We start from the raw sequence: 18678 nt of genomic DNA, 5'->3' as shown, positions 1-18678 counted from the left end.
ATCTAGGTGCCCGACCTACCCCTTCGGTCCTCTCGACCGGATACTGACCAGTATATCTGGGAGCTTGCCTCCCCTTCGGTCCTCTCGAACAGACACTGACTAGCAAATCTGGGTGCTGGTCTCCCCTTCGGTCCTCTCGACCGGATACTGACCAATATATCTGGGAGCTTGCCTCCCCTTCGGTCCTCTCGATCGGATACTGACTAGCATATCTGGGTGTTGGTCTCCCCTTCGGTCCTCTCGACCGGATACTGGGGACTATTTCACCCCTACCACTACCACATAACACATATATCTCAAACTATCTAGCATGGTTGGGCATAACCGCTCCTTCAGCCCTATCGACCGGTGTTCTGGGGGACTATCTCCCCCTACTGTCACTAGCACATAGCATCGTATCATACTAGCATAATAACATATCACAGGTAGTAGCAAACCTAGATGAATATCACAGAGACAAACATCTATCATACAATCCTACTGGTGGGCCGACATTGTGGTCGTAGACCCACCGCTACTGGAAGGTAACTCACCTCACACTGCTGAAGTCCCGAAGGCACAATCCCCCACTAGCTGAAATCCCACAGACTCGACCCCAACTGTTGGCTGACAGATTCCCGATCTGTCAATATCAAAACATCACCCAATTAATAATTGGGTCCCACTACATAACCATAAACACTTACTTTGGATAATTACATTACCCCAAGCTTGGCTTATTCAAGCCCAAGGCCCAATCCGTAGGCCCAAAGTCAACTAGGATCCAAAGCCTAACACATGGCCCAATTTTCCAAATTGGGCCTAGGCCTATACATGGTCTCATTTTAAGGCCCAACATCATATACTCATTAAGGCCCAAACTAAGGCCCAACTATGGCCCAATTTTCCAAATTGGGCCCAAGCCCCTTACATGGGCCTTACCCCAGGCCCATTAAATTATTCTAGTCCATTGGCTTGACTTTGGATGGCCCATTAATAACCCAACCCTCAAGGCCCAATAGAAAGGCCCAACAATAAACCCAAGTGAGATTAGCGTTTCACATAAAATGACAATTGGGGTTAGGTTTCCTACTTAACCCATTAAGGACTTAATCCATTAAGTCCATTATCGCTTAGATTAATCTTTGCCAAAGTTTATTATTTAATATCTCAAGTTATTAAATAATCTCCGTGTGTCCCGATTAATTCCCCCAAATTAGGGTTTCATGGCATTAGGGTTTTCCAAACCCTAATTAGGGTTTCCAACCCAATACTAGTCCATTAATTAATTTGTTGGGCTTTTAGATCAATTAGGGCTTTATTGGGCCTATTAAGCCCACTATAATACCATTAAGCACAATAGGGTTTTATTAGGGTCCATTGGAGTCCATTAAGCTTCATTGGGCCCATTAGGGTTTCAAGCATTCCCAATCGAGTCAACTCACAAGACAAGCACACCGCCACCCGACATAGCGGCCGGTGGCGGCAAGAGGCGGCAACCACTACCCTAAGGTGGTGGTTTTCAATTCCTTTTATTATTCAAATTTCAGATTACATTTTACAAGGCTAATAATCAAAATAAACACACAAAATCACTATGATACATGGTGTTTCAAGGCGGCAGCCACCACCTCACGGTGGTGGCGGTGGTTGTTCTTGATATTCCGACCAAACAAGCCACTCACGACGCACACACAGAGAAAACACACACGCACATTTTGAAGAGTGGTTCACGCACCATCCACCCACCTGGTAGCTCCTAGCGGTGGCAATAGCGAATCTGAGATGGCAGCCATAATTAATCGACCTGTGGACGGTAGTAGCCACCATGGCCAGCTGTCATGGTGGTTCTTCACAACCCTACTCGACCGACAGTCCACACACACGAACACAACGACATTTCGAGATGGCAAATGGTGACCAGAGCAACAAAACGTGCCAGACGGCGGCGACAGCGGTGCTCACGGCGACATTTTGCGATTGCTAGAGCAGCGACTCGAGCCTCGATTGCAGTGGCAACAGCGACGAAGCCACAGGTGGTGTTTAGTGACGCTGGCGCAGCCCAACGGGGATCGAATCGGAAGAAAGAGAAGGAGAGAAAGAGCAGCATTCGGGAAATAGCAACAGCAGCCACAGTCTCGTCCTTCATGCTTGTTGCCGGAGTCACTCGATCGGTGGTTAGCAATATCGACGGAGTAGGGAACGGCCGTTGGAGATGAGGGAGGTATAAGGTGGTAGAGGGTTGGCGGCTGCAATGCGTTTCTAGGGTTTACCTTTTTAACCCCCCGCCTTGGAAATATTTTCAAAACTAATCCAGGATTTACCTTTTTAACCCTCGATTCCATAAATCTTTACAATATAACCCATAATTTACATTTTATCCCTTAGTTCCATAGTTCCTTTCATATTGAGTCCTAATTGTTACCCATCAGCCCCTGTCTTCATAAATAATTATAAGCTGAGTCTGAAAATTACACTTTTAATCCCTAATCTCTTAAAGTGTGACAATTAGCTCTACGAGACCATCATTTGGTATATAATTATTTATTTTAGGGCTTCTATTCGCTTATTATTTTATTTATTTATTTAATAAATAAACGGGGCTTTACACGATGGGTGTGTGTGGAGGGGTGTTGGTGTGGGTTGGAGTGAGTGTCTGTTTGTGTGTGTGTTTGTAGGGGTGGGGGTGGGTGTGGTGTGTGCGTGTGTTTGTGGTTGTGTGTGTCTTTGTGGGGGTGGGGGTATGGGGTAGGTATGTGTTTGTGGTGTGTATGGGTGTGTATGGGTGGGTGTGTGTATGTGCTTGTGGGGATGGGCTTGGGAGTGGGTGGGTGTGGGTATGGGCTTGGGAGTGGGTGGGTGTGGGTATGTAGGGGTATGGTGGGTTGGGGGTGTTAAAGTGGAGGTAAATAGAGGTAAGAGTGGATGTGTGTTTATCTTTTAGAAAAATATTAGAATTAGAAGAATGTGGAAAAAAAATGATTATAAGTTTTCCAAAAATTTCCAACATCTTTGTAATTTAAAAAACGGAAAATTTTCCGTGAAAAATTTAGAAAAATAGATGAACTAAACACGTTTTGAAAATTTTCAATTTTTTTGGAAAAGGCTAATTTTTCCGCAATTAAACGCGACCTCAGTTCATCAAATTGTACGTAAATTTGAAAAGTGATTTTATATTTTTCCGAAGTTTTCTAAAAATCTAAGATGGAAAATGAAAACCCAACCGGCTCCAACCAAACACATTTTTAAAATTTTCATTGAAAATTGAAAATGAGAATTCAACTCTATTTTTGAAATATTTTCTTTGAAAAAAAAAATAGTTTTTCATAACCAAACACACCTGTGGTGTTTTCAACATCTTCTATAATATGTAGAAGGAAACCCATTGCACAACTTTGTGCGGACCTATCCAAACCCGAAAGAACACCCCCCCCCCCCGTTCATCAAATTGTACGTAAATTTGAAAAGTGATTTTATATTTTTCCGAAGTTTTCTAAAAATCTAAGATGGAAAATGAAAACTCAACCGGTTCCAACCAAACACATTTTTAAAATTTTCATTGAAAATTGAAAATGAGAATTCAACTCTATTTTTTGAAATATTTTCTTTGAAAAAAAAATAGTTTTTCACAACCAAACACACCCGTGGTGTTTTCAACATCTTCTATAATATGTAGAAGGAAACTCATTGCACAACTTTGTGCGGACCTATCCAAATCCACGCCAATGGCCTGTCGGGTCTTCCTCTAGTTGGAATAAAGGGACATATGAGTTTGTCCTTCAAAAACTCACTTAAGTACTAATTAAAATCCGAACACACACACACACACACATATATATATATATATATATATATATATATATATATATATATATATATCAAGTATATATCAAAATGAGTTTTAAAAATACAAAAATTCAGATAAATATTGAAAAATGAACCACGATTTGGAGTGTAATTTATAATCTTACAAAAACCACATCTTGTATTGGGAATGTTTGAATTTTACCTCAAAAGAATTGAATTGATCTCCTTGTTTTTGTAAAACCTCTCAATTTCATGTGCCCAAGTGAATTTCACTGCAACTTGTGTTACCTTCATAAAGAAGAGTTATGAGTTTTGGGCAAAGTGATGTATTGTATCGGTCAATATAGATTGGGTCAACTCACAATATTTCTTATATTTTTTTTATTTAATTTGAATTAATATATTATATAATTATAGAGGTTATGGCGTTATGCTAATAACATAATAATATTTGTATCTTATTAATGTGATGTAAGAAATTATAAATATTTAGATGCATTTTGGAGACTTTTAAACCTACCGTATTTTGGCAAAATTACACGGTATCTAGTTATAACTATTATTATATAGACGTGCAAGGAAAAAGTGGGATAACATAAAATTTAAAAACTAAAAGCTCTCAAAAATTATTTTAACTAATTTTGGATTAATTTTTTTTGTTTAAAATACAAACTTTTAAGCTCATACTCATAAAAGAAGTTTTTTCTTTGGAGTTATTTCACAAATTTATAAAAACTCTCAAAAGTTAGCTGTCAGAATATCATATTATATTTTAGATTAAAATTTGATAAATAAAAAAAAAAACGAAACAACTCATCCTTGGTCAATTGATATGAATTGTCGTCCCTATTGATAAATAATAATCACCATAAAAAGATATTAAAAAAGAATTTATCAACATTCAAAATCCATGTTTGGCAAATAAGCCATTCAACCACAGAAAAGAACATTCTATATATATATATATATATATATATATATATATATATATATATATATATATATATATATATATATATATATATATATATATATATATATTTTTTAGCAATGTTGACATTTATTAAAATTTAAAAAGTTGATATTACTTTTATAATTAAAATCTATAACTTCTGAAACTAAGGTGCTGTTTAATTTTCTGAAGCAAAAATTCATAAAGTCTGCGGACCACCTCTGCAACCCCTGCAGTAGAAGAGGTGGACCAAACGGCTGCAGACTGTAATAAAAAGCGTGTTTGTTTTTTTAACATCTGCATACTGCTGCAGATATTAAAAAATTAAAATAAACTACTTTTATAAATCAAAAATAGTTTTTTTAATACGAAAAATTTAATAATGTATAACATTTCGGCAAGAATTAATGATAATTCAGTAAAAAATAATGATATTTCAACAAAAAAAACAAAGATATTTAGTAAAAAAATAATGATATTTCATCAAAAATTATCATTATTCAATATAAAAAAACGAAAAAAAAAATCAACAAGAATAAACAAAAAACGAAAAAAAAAAGTGAAATAAAATTTCAACAACATATAATAAAAAATTTAGCAAGAAAAAAAAAGAGGCTGGAAGAGGTAGTACAACTGCTGCGTCAAACAGAGCACGCACATAAGTTTTTGACTCTGAAGACTTCTAAAAAACAAACAACTGCGAGATGAAAAGTGTTGTGCATGTGCTGCACCGCGCAGCAATAAGAGGTCTGAAGAGGTTTTTTCCAAAAAACAAACAACACCTTGCTTGAGTTCTTCCTCAATACTCACTAAACAATTATTCAAACATATTTCAAATTCTGGTACAAATAGCTCCTTCATGCATTATATATTATCTCATTAATATTGTTATTGATTATTTCACATAATAATGAATAAATTATTTCACAGAAACTCAAGTTATGATTATGTAAAAAATGGATGTGGTCCAAAACCATCCCAATTATGACATTAACAAGACACAAATGAGATGGACAAAACCTTAAACCACTTATTAATTTGGTTATGATTTTGTCAAAGTGGTCCCAATTTATTTCGATCATCTATTGTTTCATTTGTATGGTACATAGTACAATTATAATCCCTAGATATAAAACCATTTATTTTCCATATTACACATTAAAATAATATGATATATGAATCACATATTTATATACCATAATCATACTATTATATTAATAAGATATGATAATCATACCATAATCATACTATTATGCACCATAATCATACTATTATATATTATTGGTTATAATATCAACTTTTACTTTATCTTGTTGTGTTATCTACTAATAATAAGGCAATTGTTCAAACATATCATCGAATAAATTTAATGGTATATGAAGTTAAGAATCGCGACTTTAAATTTGGTTTTTTGAACAATGTAAAAGAAAATATATCGCATTGTTATAACTAACTATCTAAATTCTTATTTTGACTATTGAAACATTCATAGTAATTATTTTAAAACGTAGATACACAAACACATTTGCCCCGATTTTCGCATAATCTCCAACTTTATATGTTAACGCAAAAATATCATAAATATGATATTTCTCGTTTGTTGCACCATAAATGCTATATAAACACCGAAGAACTTTATATTTGTAGAATTTACGCATTTAAACTACTGCGAATACTTTGAAACATTTCAAGGGATATATTCGAACTTTCATCTGGGATATTTCTCTATGGATCTTGAATCGGTTTTTTGCTTTTGGGGTTTTGACAGAGATTTAGGGTTTTGGGTTTTGATCGTGGGCTGTTTAAAAAAGTTCATGGATCTTTTAGGTCTCTTAATTTTGCTTTATTTTGGTATAAAGATTTTCAACGTTGGGTTTTTTAATCGGTTTCTAAATTGGTTGTGCTTGAGAAATTGTTTACATGGGAACTCCGATTCGAAGATGTCGATTTGTAAATGCGGATTGATGAGTTTTTTTAATATTCCGACCTCGCCAATGATCGAGAAATGGGAGGTGGTTAAAGAAACTGTAAATAGCAACGAAAGAAGTCGTTCCGGTGCTGATAAACAAGAGCATTGTGACGAAGAAGACCAAGTGTTCGATGTAATGACTCTGAGAAGATTGGTGAAGATAGAGAGGCAGCGAGCGCATGATGCTTACATAGAACTCGAGAAAGAGCGAATGGCGTCCACCACTGCAGCCGAGGAAGCAATGGCTTTGATTTTGCGTCTTCAGAATCAGAAAAGCGTCCTTGAAATGGAAGCCCAACAACATCAAAGATTGAGTCATGAAAAGCAACTCCATGATCAAGAAGTTATTCAATCGTTGAGGTGGATTGTGATGAAACATGAATCGGAAAGAAGCATATTGGAAGATCGTTTAAGATTGTATAAACAAAGATTGAAGCTTTATCAGAGTTACGATGGTGAAGATGGAAGCGAATGGATTAATGGATCTTTGAGTCGTCTTGATAACCTCGATGAAGGGCTCGTTAGCTCTCTTGAATTGGGTTTGTCGCCATGGTAACTGGTACGTCTCTGTTTGTTACTTTGACTATTTTGTTGGTAATTTGAAAATAGCAGAAAATTAAAAAAAAAAAAAAAAAAAAAAACGTCTCATAAATCATAATTTCATGTCTTTAATAACTCTTAATTATTATATTAATTATGTAATTATCATCTATTCGAATCAAATAATTATATTCTAATAAAAATGGCAAAACTTTAGTAAAACAAAAGGAAATATGTTTAATTAAACATGCAAATTGATATAACAGTACTTTAGGGCAATTCCAAAACATCATCAAATCTCTTTTTTTTTTACATTATTTTTATACCTTTTGCTATTATTCAACACTATTCTTAATTTCTTATACAATTTTGATGGAAAAAAACAGTATAACATCAAATTTAATTATATTATAATGATGTCCAATGTGTCAATTTTGGTCCTTCCAAGTTTAGATCTATACATTTTTGGTTTATTTAGTTATATAGTTATATTTAAAAAGATACTTAGACTTTTCAGGGCTTTTTTTTAAAATATTTCACATATACCCCTTAATCTCTAAATATTATTAAAAAGGAAACCTTATGACATCATCTTAAATAATCTGGACCATTGATTGTATTTTAATCTTATTTTTTTCACTTTTAGATCAAATTGCTGACATCATATTCCCCATATAGAATGTATTTAATTCCAATAAATGTTTTCCAATCGTCAAACAATAACTTACATTTGTTGAAATGGAATGTATTTAATTCCAATAAAAGCTTTTCATATTTTAAATCTTTAATTCCCGGTTATGAAGATTTTAATATGGTCAATTTTAAAAACATATTACTAACAAACCATTTCAATCAAGGCATTAATATCAACCATTAATATAAATCCATTTATATTAGTAAACCATTAATACAAAATCTATTTTTATTAGGAAATCATTAATACCAAAAAATCATATTCAAATTATCACGTAATACGATTCATCTTTGAATCCACGACTCACACTTATTTTCAATCGTTTCTTTTGTTCCAACCTTCTCCTACATCATTCTTATTGCTTATAACTTCCATCTTTATTCTCTACTTCAAACATTCGCTCTTGAGCAATAGAAGGTTAGTATCTTCTTTCGTTTTTTATATTTTTTTCGATTATTTTTTTGTTTTTATATCAAATATATGTATTCATATATTTCGATTTTCTTACTCACAAATTACATGAAATCAGTTAACTATTTTTCTGAAACTTTTCAAATAAATAGGAAAAGATATTACGTACCTTTAACAAAACAAAAATTAACTATCATGGGAACTGACATTAATTACAAAAATGTTACTTTTATATATTAGAGATGATTATGATTTTTTTTTAATTTTTATGTAATAAGAATCCGGTTAATTTTTGCATGATTTTAAAATATCATTGAAATTAAATAATGTTGCCCCATTATAATTATTACTTTCCAAAAGTGATTAAGCATTTACGTCCAAAATAATTTGTATTTTCTTTATATAAAATTTTCGCCAGTAATTTCATCCATAATTTCACCAAATTTAAATTTGTATTTTCTTTATATAAAATTTTTTAATGATCCTGATTTTTCCTCCAAAAGTATATCAAGCATTTACGTCTTAGATAATGTTGCCCCATTATAATTATTACTTTCCAAAAATATATTCGTTTAATGAGGAATTTGATTTAATGAAGGAAGTAAATGTTAATTAAAACGAGATATATTCCATAGTTATTACATGAGTTTATTAAAAAAAACAATATCAAGGTGTAAATATTAAGCATTTTTAAAGTGAAATTACAGAATACATACAAACGATGATGTTGTACAATGAAATATATATATATATATATATATATATATATATATATATATATATATATATATATATATAAAATAAAAAAAATAAAAAAAATAAAAAAAAAAACTATTAAGACAGTCAATCTTGAAAATAACATAGTTATGAAAAATTATAAAGTAAGATAAAAATTATAAGATATTAGGAGATTTGTAGAAAGTGCAATTAGTAAAAACGTTACGGTTATTAGAAAAAAATAAAACCGTTAAGATTAGTAAAAATACAATATATAAACTAAATTATCACAATAGTAATGAAATGTCAATATTTGATATTTCATATAATTGAAAGATATATACCAAATTACATTAATTCTATACTAAGATTAAAAAACTAATGCAAAGTTCTTGTAAACACCAAATAAATAAGAACAAACATAAAAGCTAGCACTTATATTCATAATCAATTTAAAATAAATTTATCATGATTTAGAAAATAATCTCCATTAATGATATACTAAAATTAAATCCATATAACATTTAACATTCTATAAATTATATTATATGACTTTATTTGAATAAATGAAATAGTTGTCAATATTTAATGCAGTGGAAAAAATGATATATTGGTTGTCAATATATATTTAAATTAGGTAATCTTATTATGGAAAGAACATCTAATTAAAATGTGTATAATTATATAATAATATCATAAGTATATGAGACGAAGAGGTCCTTCAATGATTATGGATATTTATCGTTTTCAATGTATTTTCTACACATTTCAATAATACCAATAACCATATATTTTTTTTATAATCATTATGCAATATCTGTAAAAAATTATATGTTTTTTATGCGTTCCCGTGTTTAACGCGGGCTATAATCTAGTTAATTATACAAAACATATTCTTTTAAATGTCTTTTTATGTCGTTTTATATATTTCAGCTAGTTTTATCAAACGTCATTTTTTATCAGCTAGTTTTTCAGCTATCATTTAGCTTTTTATATAACAGCTAGCTTTTCAGCTAGTACGCCAAACATAGCCTATATATGACTAACTAATATTCTCAATTTAAAATACTAGGGTAAATTACACGAATCGTCTCTCGTACCAAAATGTGCGTTTTGTCATTATTTTCAAAAATTAACTCAAATCGTTCATCGGTTGGTTAAAAATTGTACATGTCATCACTCCTTATTTTAAATTTGCATGTTTCATCTTTTGAGAGACATGAAATGACTTTTCTACCATTTTTATTACTTTTTTTGATTTATTTTTCCTTACCATGAAGGTTGACCCGAATGAGTCCTCGTGATGTGCTGCAACATGTATTTAGGTTTTCTAACTTTTTTGTTTTTCAAAATTTAGGTTAAGTTTTAAATTTTATTACTAACCGTTTTTACAAATTTGCTCCATCGTCTTTTTTACAACTTTGTTTTTCTATGTTTTTTAAAATTAGTTTTTTTTTTCTTACAAATTATTTTTTTATAGCTTTTACAACTTCTTTTAATTAGTTTTTTTACAACTTTTTGTATTTTTTTACAACTTAAGATTTTTTATTACAAATTAGGTTTTTTACAAATTTAACTAAAATAAATAAGTTAAAGCGAATATTTATATGTTTTTATAACTTTACATGCACAAAATAAACAACAAAGTTGGAAAAGAATTTCGGAAAAAACATAACTTGTAAAAACAAAAAAAATATTTATAACATACATGAAACATCGAAAAGAAATACATGAAAATTTTACTAAAAAAATGTAAACAATAATTTTATAACTAAAAAGGTTAGTTTTGTAAATAAAATAAAATAAAATAAAACTAATTTTAAAAGACATTAAAAAAAATTGTAAAAAAAAGTTGGGCAAATTTGTAAAAATGTTTGAATCAAATTCATAACAAAAATTAAAAAAAAAAAAAAAAGGTTGATCCATAAACATACATGAATACAAACATATATAAAAACATGGAAATTGATGTCCACAAGTTTCAGTTGAATCTCAATGCATCAAAAGTGAAACATAATTACAATGCCAAAACAAAATATAATTTGCAATGAATCTAAACAAATGACAATCAAATCATATCACAAATATTGAGACACTTCAGTGTTATGTGCATCAGGCTCACGATTGCTTATAATACGAAATTCGTTATCATCTTCATCCTTATCAACATTAACATGACCATTTTCTTTTTCTAAAGTATCAAAATGATTTTTTTATGTCATTAATATGCTAATAGTAAACTAAAATTGTAACACTAAATTAATTTATGTAGAAATAAAAAATGTAACATTACGTTTGAGAAGCAGATTTTTGCTCATGTTCGCCAAGCATATTTTGTAAATCATCATAATTAAGGTGTTGTTTTTTTTGGGCTAAATGTCTGCAGTAGAAGAGGTGGACCAAACGTCTACAGTCTGAAAAAAAAAGTTGTTTGTTTTTTTAACATCTGCAGATTATTAAAATAAACTAAAAGTAAATAGTATGATTTTTTTTTAACTTCAAAGTAATTTTTTAGTATTTTTATGACTTTGTTATAAATAATTAACAAATCTAGATCAACTTTTATATATTATTGTATAAAAAGTGAAAATAAAATGGTACGAATTAACGTATATATTTGATAAAACCTAACAATTTTTGTCGCAAAGTTATACCTAAACATTTAATTATAAATCAAAGAATTTGACACATAAATGGATGGAAATAAACTTCAATTTTTTCAATTAAATCAATTAAAAATGTACTATAAATATTTTCCAAGAAATTGACGATACTGTATTAAATAATGTTTTATAAAATTTGGCACAAAATATAAGAATATATTCTGATTTTTTTCATATTTATATAAACAATTTCAACGACCATTATTATAATAAATCTATATTTATAAATTTGTCAAAAATGTTATGATTGTGTCGTCGAACCTTTTTTTTTAAGTATTGTAATTTTTTTTTCAAATTCTTTATTATTAATAATAAAGTTGGAATAAATATAAATTTTAAAAAATAACTAAACAAAATAAAGATATATGTGTTTTTTATGCTAGAAGATGTCTGAAGATGTTAGAAGACTCTCATCTACATCTGCGCCAAGAAGAGAGCGCGTAGACATTTTTAGGTTTGCAGTCTTCAAAAAAACAAACAGCCTGTAAAGGCTAATGTCTGCGTGGCGCAGACAGAAGAGGGCAAGACGATCTGAAGACGAAAAACAAACAGCACCTAAGTTCTCTTTTCAACTCTTCTTCAACCACCCAAAAGTTAATCTTATCAATACATTCATAGTCAATTGAATCATAAGACCTTTTATCAACCTCAAGTCTACAAAAACATTAAAAACTTGAAAAAATGAATTGACATTGCGAATTGAATAAATATTTTATTAAAATATATTGTATCTATTTTGTAAACGTAAATTATATCGAACAAATACAAGATCATTGATTTTCCAACCTACTATTCACTTTCATGTGAAAGGCACTCCAATTACGCTTACAACCTATGACTTTCGCAATACTCTGTATCTCCATCAAATAACTTCCATCACTCATCTAAAAAAAGAAATGATTAGCCAAACATAGATTTCATAATAGTATATTTAAAGTAACATTTAAAATTCAAATCATACTTGGATAAGTATAAGAAGCAACATAGCTAAATCTACCAAAAGTACCTTCAATGTCACAAAACTTGCCTAAAGACATTAAGGGGCTGTTTGTTTTTTTTGTGAAGAGTTGCGCAATCACTTTTGTCTGCGCCGCGCAGACAACGCGCAGACATATGCCCTCGCAGAGTGTTTGTTTTTTGGAAGTGCGCAGACCAAAAAACGTCTGCGCGAGGTCTTCCTGGCGCAGACATGTGCCACTGTCTTTTTTCTTTCTCTTTTTGCTAAAAAAAAAAGACCACCTGTTTTTTTTTTCTTTCTCTTTTTGCTAAAAATGCATTTTTAATGTTTATGACATGGAATTAAGTTTGAAAAATTAATTTATTTCAACAGCTGCAAACGTTAAAAACACACAGTCTTCTTATTGCAGACTGCAGACATTTGGTCCACCTCTTCTGCCGCAGAGGCTTGCAGATGTGGTCCGCAAACTGCAAACATTTTGGCTTCAAAAAAACAAACAACACCTAATTGTAAGATCTAAAACTTCCCTACCTGAATAAAAAATTTCAACCATATCAAGAACACCTTGAAAAACCTCTCTCTCTCTCTCTCTCTCTCTATATATATATATATATATCCCTCTCTCTACAAAGCTTCTCATGATCTAAAAAGTTCAAATTAACCAATAAGTCGCACAATGAATACTTTTACACAACATCTTATTCCAATGGTGATCAATTATCTCGATATAAGGCTTGTATAATTCTTTATTTTTCTTAAACAATTCCATAACCCCTTTCCTTGCCCGATGCATTCTCCCATAAATATAACCCAGTGCAGATTTTTCATCCGAATTGCACAAACTCAAAAGCCTTAACAAATGAGTCATCACTTTCATTTTAATCAAAAAATTCCTCCAAAACATTCCGTTCAAAAGCATTTGTTTATATCCAAATGAATTTCCCACTTTCAACATGTTCTTAAACTTGTTAGACATGACCATAGCTTGTAAATTATGGCCATACAAACTTTTCAATGAAATGATTGTAGTACCAAAACGAGTAGCACATAAATGGATGATTTTTGTCCAATCGCGTCTTTTCCTTATCCAATTCAAGGGTTAATTATGATTAGAAATTAAAACAGTACGATATGCAAGAGTGACCAGATTTTTCACATTCTCTAATTCTTAAACATTATTTAATACAAAATTAAGAAATGTGTTGCAGATTGAGAGGCCAAGAAATAAAAGTATATCTTTTACATAATAAATTACCAGCAAGCTTGTAATTACCAGCATTGTTACTAACAGTTTGAACAATATTCTTTGTTTCTACCATTTTAACAATCTTAACAAACAAATTACACAAATATGAAGCATTGTTCTCTATATTTGATACATCAACATATTTGGACAATCAACCAATAAATTAATCAAATGTCGTTGCTTAATATCCCTTACCAATCATTCATAATCGTGCAACCACTTTCAATCCATTGACTTCTATATGAATCAATAATAACAAAACTAACTACTTAGCGTCTTGACAACAAATTGACCCTCAAAGCATTATAATTAGGTGTTTTGTAACCATAACAAAATCCTATTATTTCATGTTCTGTATGTTGAATATAAGGAGAGTTATAATCATTCGTAGGTACACATGTGTCACTGAACCACATAACAATATCTAAATCCACATCATGTAATTTTTCCTTACTTTGCATGGCAAATTTAATTGTGGGTCGAGAATGATCATTTATACCCTTTGTGAAGAAAAGATGAAAACGTGATGTAGCTTTCCTTTTTTTCCTTTTTTTAACAAACCGTTCTTCGACATTTTGCAATTATGAGGAATGTTTCATCCGACTCTTTATCGTCATCTAAGATATTAATACTATTTGTGTCACCACCATTGGCTTTATCTTTTTTCCTTTTGGGTTGTTTCTATCAAAATACATTACATAGTAAATGGACTTCCAGAGTTACTATTTTACATGATGTTATTTCACCACTAGTATCGACAAGATGCTTCTTATTCCACCATAATGAATAACCTTTTGCCAAAAATTACTCATGTGTCTCTTTTCCCTTATCATCAACAACTAGAGTTGCATATGCTGATGATTTATCCATATTCGTTCTTACATTTGATTGAATGGGAGAATATGATTGAGTTGCGTATGCTCAGGATTTATCGGTCTTCGTTCTTCATTTAACTATGTAAGGTATTTTTTTTTAAATGGCCCACATAGAAAAAATAAAGCTAATGGTGGTGGCATAAATAGTTTTTAATATTTCAGATGACGATAAAGAGTCGGAGGAAACATAACTAAGGAATGTCAAAGAACAATATGTTTAGAAAGGAAAACTACATCAAATTTGCATCCTTTCTTATTGTCAAACTTACGATTAAATCTATAATGCAAAGTAAGGAAAAATTACATGATGTAGATTTAACTATTGTTAAATGGTTTTATGATACATGTACGCCTATGAATGCTTGTAATTGCTCTTATTTTCAACATATGATGGGTAAAATAGTAAGATTTGGTTATGTTTACAAAGCACCTAATTATCTTGCTTCGATTGTCAATTTGTTGATAGAAGTTAAGAAGTCAATTTTATTATTGCTGATTTGTATAATAGCCAATGGATTGAAAGTGGTTGCACGATTATGAGTGATAGGTGGAGGGAGATATTAGGCAACGGCAATTGATTAAATTATTGGTTTGTTGTCCCAAAGGGATTCGTTTCTTAAATATGTTGATGTATCAGATATAAAGAGCAATGTTTCATAGTTGTAATTTGTAGAACATTGTTCAAATTGTTACCAACAAGTTTGTAGACAAACTTGTTGGTAATTTGCTATGTGAAAGATATAGTTCTATCACATTGGTTTGATCTTGTATTAAAGGATGTTTTGAAATTTTATAGCATGAAAAGTTTGGTCTCGAGGCTTACTTTTTTTATTTATAATCAAGTGGCCTATGAATTGGTTAAGGAAAAGACATGGTTGGACAAAAATCATTCGTCCATGTGATACTCATTTTGGTACCACGTCCATTGCGTTGAGAAGTTTGTATGACCATAAAGCTGATTTACAAGCTTTGGTCATATCTAATGAGTTTAAGAAGATGTTTAAAGTGGAAAATGTTGATGAACGTAAACAAAATGTCTTGAAAAAAAACTTTTTGGGAGATTTGTTTGATTATAGTGAAAGTGGTGACTTTTTTGTTAATGCTTGTGTGTTGTGTGATTTAAATGAAAAACCTACATCAGATTATGATTATGAGGGAATGCAACAAGCAAGAAAGGGGGTAAGGAATTGTTTAAGAAAAAGAAAGAATTATACGAGCCTTATACTAAAATAATCAATCGTCATTGGGATAGGATGTTGTGTAAAAGTATTCATTGTGCGCAACTTATTGGTTAAACCCATCTTTTTAGTATGATCATGACAAGCTTCGTTATAGGAAAGAGGTTTTTCAAGGTTTTCTTGATACGGTTAAGAAGAATTATCTAGGTAAGGAAGTTGTAGATCTTACAATGTCTTTAGCCAAGTTTCGTGAGTGGAGGTACTTTTGGTCAATCAAGTGATGTTGCTTATCGTACTATTTCGTGTCTATGTCTGATTTAAATTTTATATGTTATTACTAAATACATTATCATGAAATATATGTTTTTTAGCAATTTCTTTTTTAGATGAATGATGTAAGTTATTTAGCGGAGATGCCCCGATATTACAAAAGTTTGTTAGAATATTAAGGCAAACCACATCATCTTCCGATTGTGAGCGTATTTGGGGTGTCTTTGAAAGGATTCATTCGAAAAGGTGGAATAGGTTGGAACATCAAAGGCTAAATGATCTTGTATTTTTCAATACAACTTGTGTTTACAAAATACATACAATATATTTTAAAAATATTTCTTTATTAACAAAGTCATTTTGTTTAAATTTGTCAAACGCAATGTTACGTTTTTTATTTCCACATGAATTAATTTAATATTGCAATTTTAGTTTATTATTTGTATATTAATGACATTAAAAAATCTTATTTGATAATGTAGAAAAAGAAAGTGTAATATTTTTTTGATGAGAATGAAGATGATTGTGAATTTCATATTCTAAGTGGCCGTGAACTTGATGCATATAACACTCCATGTTTTAATATATATGATTTTGATCATGATCTGTTTGGATTCATCGTGAATTATATTTTGTTTTGGTATTGTATTTATGTTTCTTTTTTTTTATGTATTAGGATTGACTTAGAACTTGTGATTATGTTTTTTTTAATGTTTGAACTTGTGGACTCAAATTGCAGGGTGGGTTTTACATGGTGTAAGTGGTTTCCAAAATTCTCTCAAGGACAACTATAAAATGTCAAGTATCTAGTCCTTGTGGTTTCAAAAACTTATATGGTTGGTCATTTTGGCTAACTATGTTTCCTCTTTCTCTCAACCTCATCATCGACATCAGCACAACCCTCATCGTTCTTTTTCACTTGTTTCTCTCGTCTCTTCACTTGCACACACTTTCACCATCACATTACTACCCTCTTCATTCATTTCTCTTTTCTCCACTCAAAACCCCTAAACGTTGCCCTCTTTATCACCGTAAAACCTGTATGGAATAAGAAAATAGTGTGGAATTATGAATTGTCACTCTACCATGTGGAATAAGAAATTGGGTGATATTTGGTGCATGTGTCTACTGTTAGGATCATCTTGCCAATATATGACTAATTAGAGCCTTCCATTAAGGCTTCTCGTTCACCTTCAAGCGGGGATCGTGATTGTCGAATCGATGTTAATTGATGTAGAATCGAAATAGATCAATAAGAAACAGAGGTTGTAGGGATGAAGGCGAAGAAAAAAAATCAGATTCATAAATCAAAATTAATCCAAAAAATACAAATCTTCTTGTTAATGTTTTTGCAATGCTTGCGTTTCCAAATATGTACTTTTATTTCTAAATAGTGAAAAGAAAGAGCAGTCTATAGTTATGATAGTCTCATTGTCGGAGATATAGATAAGAGCTACCATGTTCACCATCAAGGTTAACAACACCTAGTCTTCCTCTCATTTCAGTTAATTTTATGGCTTTGATGTTAGTTAGTTAATCATAATTAAAAGGCTTTTGAGCTTCGGTTTTTGGGTTTCAATTTGAACCTAAATGGTTTTTGATCATCAATCTTTTCTCATGATGGTTTGAAAATTCAATCTTGGTTTAGTTTTTGGTATTTGTTTAAAGATTTCCAGGTTTTTAGTATCGTTGTGTGCATTTCACTGGTGTATGATATGAAACATTATTAAAATAAATCATAAATTTCATCATATTAACCTAATTAGTAACAAAGAGTTTTCGATCATTTTTAGTTTTAAAACACATTCAGTGCATTACATCATGTTCACAGTATTATTAAAAATTTATTGTATCTCATGGCTTAAGTCATGAATGGTCACATTGTGGATCATGAATCTCCAAATGAGTGTTCGATACAACTTCGAAGATGTGAATATATATGACTTAAAGCCTCTTGAGCATAGTTGTAAAAACATGTTCAAATTATGATTTATGATATCTAACATGAATATGGTGCGAGTATCAGTTGCGATATCAATATCTAAAATGTTCATGCACATGACCTATTAACCCTTTTTGTCGCGTACGCATGTAAATTGCAAAATATCTTGAAAAGCTAGACAACATTTATATCTGAAACAACAAATTAATATATATATATATATATGTGTGTGTGTGTGTGTGTGTGTGTGTGTCTGTGTGTGTGTTCTTTTGAGAACCAAAAGATTTGTGAGAACTTGCGAACTCATAATCAACTATCATTTTTCAACACCAAAAACATCAATCTTCTCCAAATGGTGTGTGTAAGCCATATAAAGGCTAAAAAAAGATTTGATGATTTTTTTTTGTGGATGACTGCTGATGACCACAATCAGCAGTCATATAAACTGTTGATGAGCACAATCATTGTTGATTGTGC

The 18678-nt window shown here is 30.9% G+C and overlaps 1 protein-coding gene across 3 annotated transcripts; it reads left to right on the top strand.

The window, feature by feature from the left end:
• The first annotated feature begins 6304 nt into the window (after window positions 1-6304).
• Window positions 6305-17732, top strand: LOC145053970 (zein-binding protein (Protein of unknown function, DUF593)). Of its 3 annotated transcripts, none has more exons than XM_079002103.1 (2): window positions 6305-7266; window positions 16999-17732. In XM_079002103.1, the coding sequence occupies exon 1, from the start codon at window positions 6466-6468 to the stop codon at window positions 7261-7263; it is 798 nt and encodes a 265-aa protein (XP_078858229.1). In that variant the 5' UTR covers window positions 6305-6465; the 3' UTR covers window positions 7264-7266; window positions 16999-17732. The 3 variants fall into 3 exon arrangements, with proteins under 3 accessions (XP_078858229.1, XP_078858228.1, XP_078858227.1); XM_079002102.1 differs by lacking the exon at window positions 16999-17732 and adding an exon at window positions 13100-15615; XM_079002101.1 differs by lacking the exon at window positions 16999-17732 and adding an exon at window positions 12119-15615.
• The last annotated feature ends 946 nt before the right edge of the window (window positions 17733-18678 follow it).

This window comes from Lactuca serriola, chromosome 5, assembly GCF_051521515.1.
Source record: "Lactuca serriola cultivar US96UC23 chromosome 5, Lser_US96UC23_V15, whole genome shotgun sequence".
In the NCBI taxonomy this organism is placed as follows: Eukaryota; Viridiplantae; Streptophyta; class Magnoliopsida; order Asterales; family Asteraceae; genus Lactuca; species Lactuca serriola.
The sequence above is the reverse complement of the archived record's forward strand: the minus strand, read 5'-3'. Positions and strand labels throughout refer to the sequence as shown.

Excerpts from the sequence above, each read along its gene's own strand:
- LOC145053970 (XM_079002103.1), top strand. The coding sequence starts at position 6,466 with ATGGATCTTGAATCGGTTTTTTGCTTTTGGGGTTTTGACAGAGATTTA.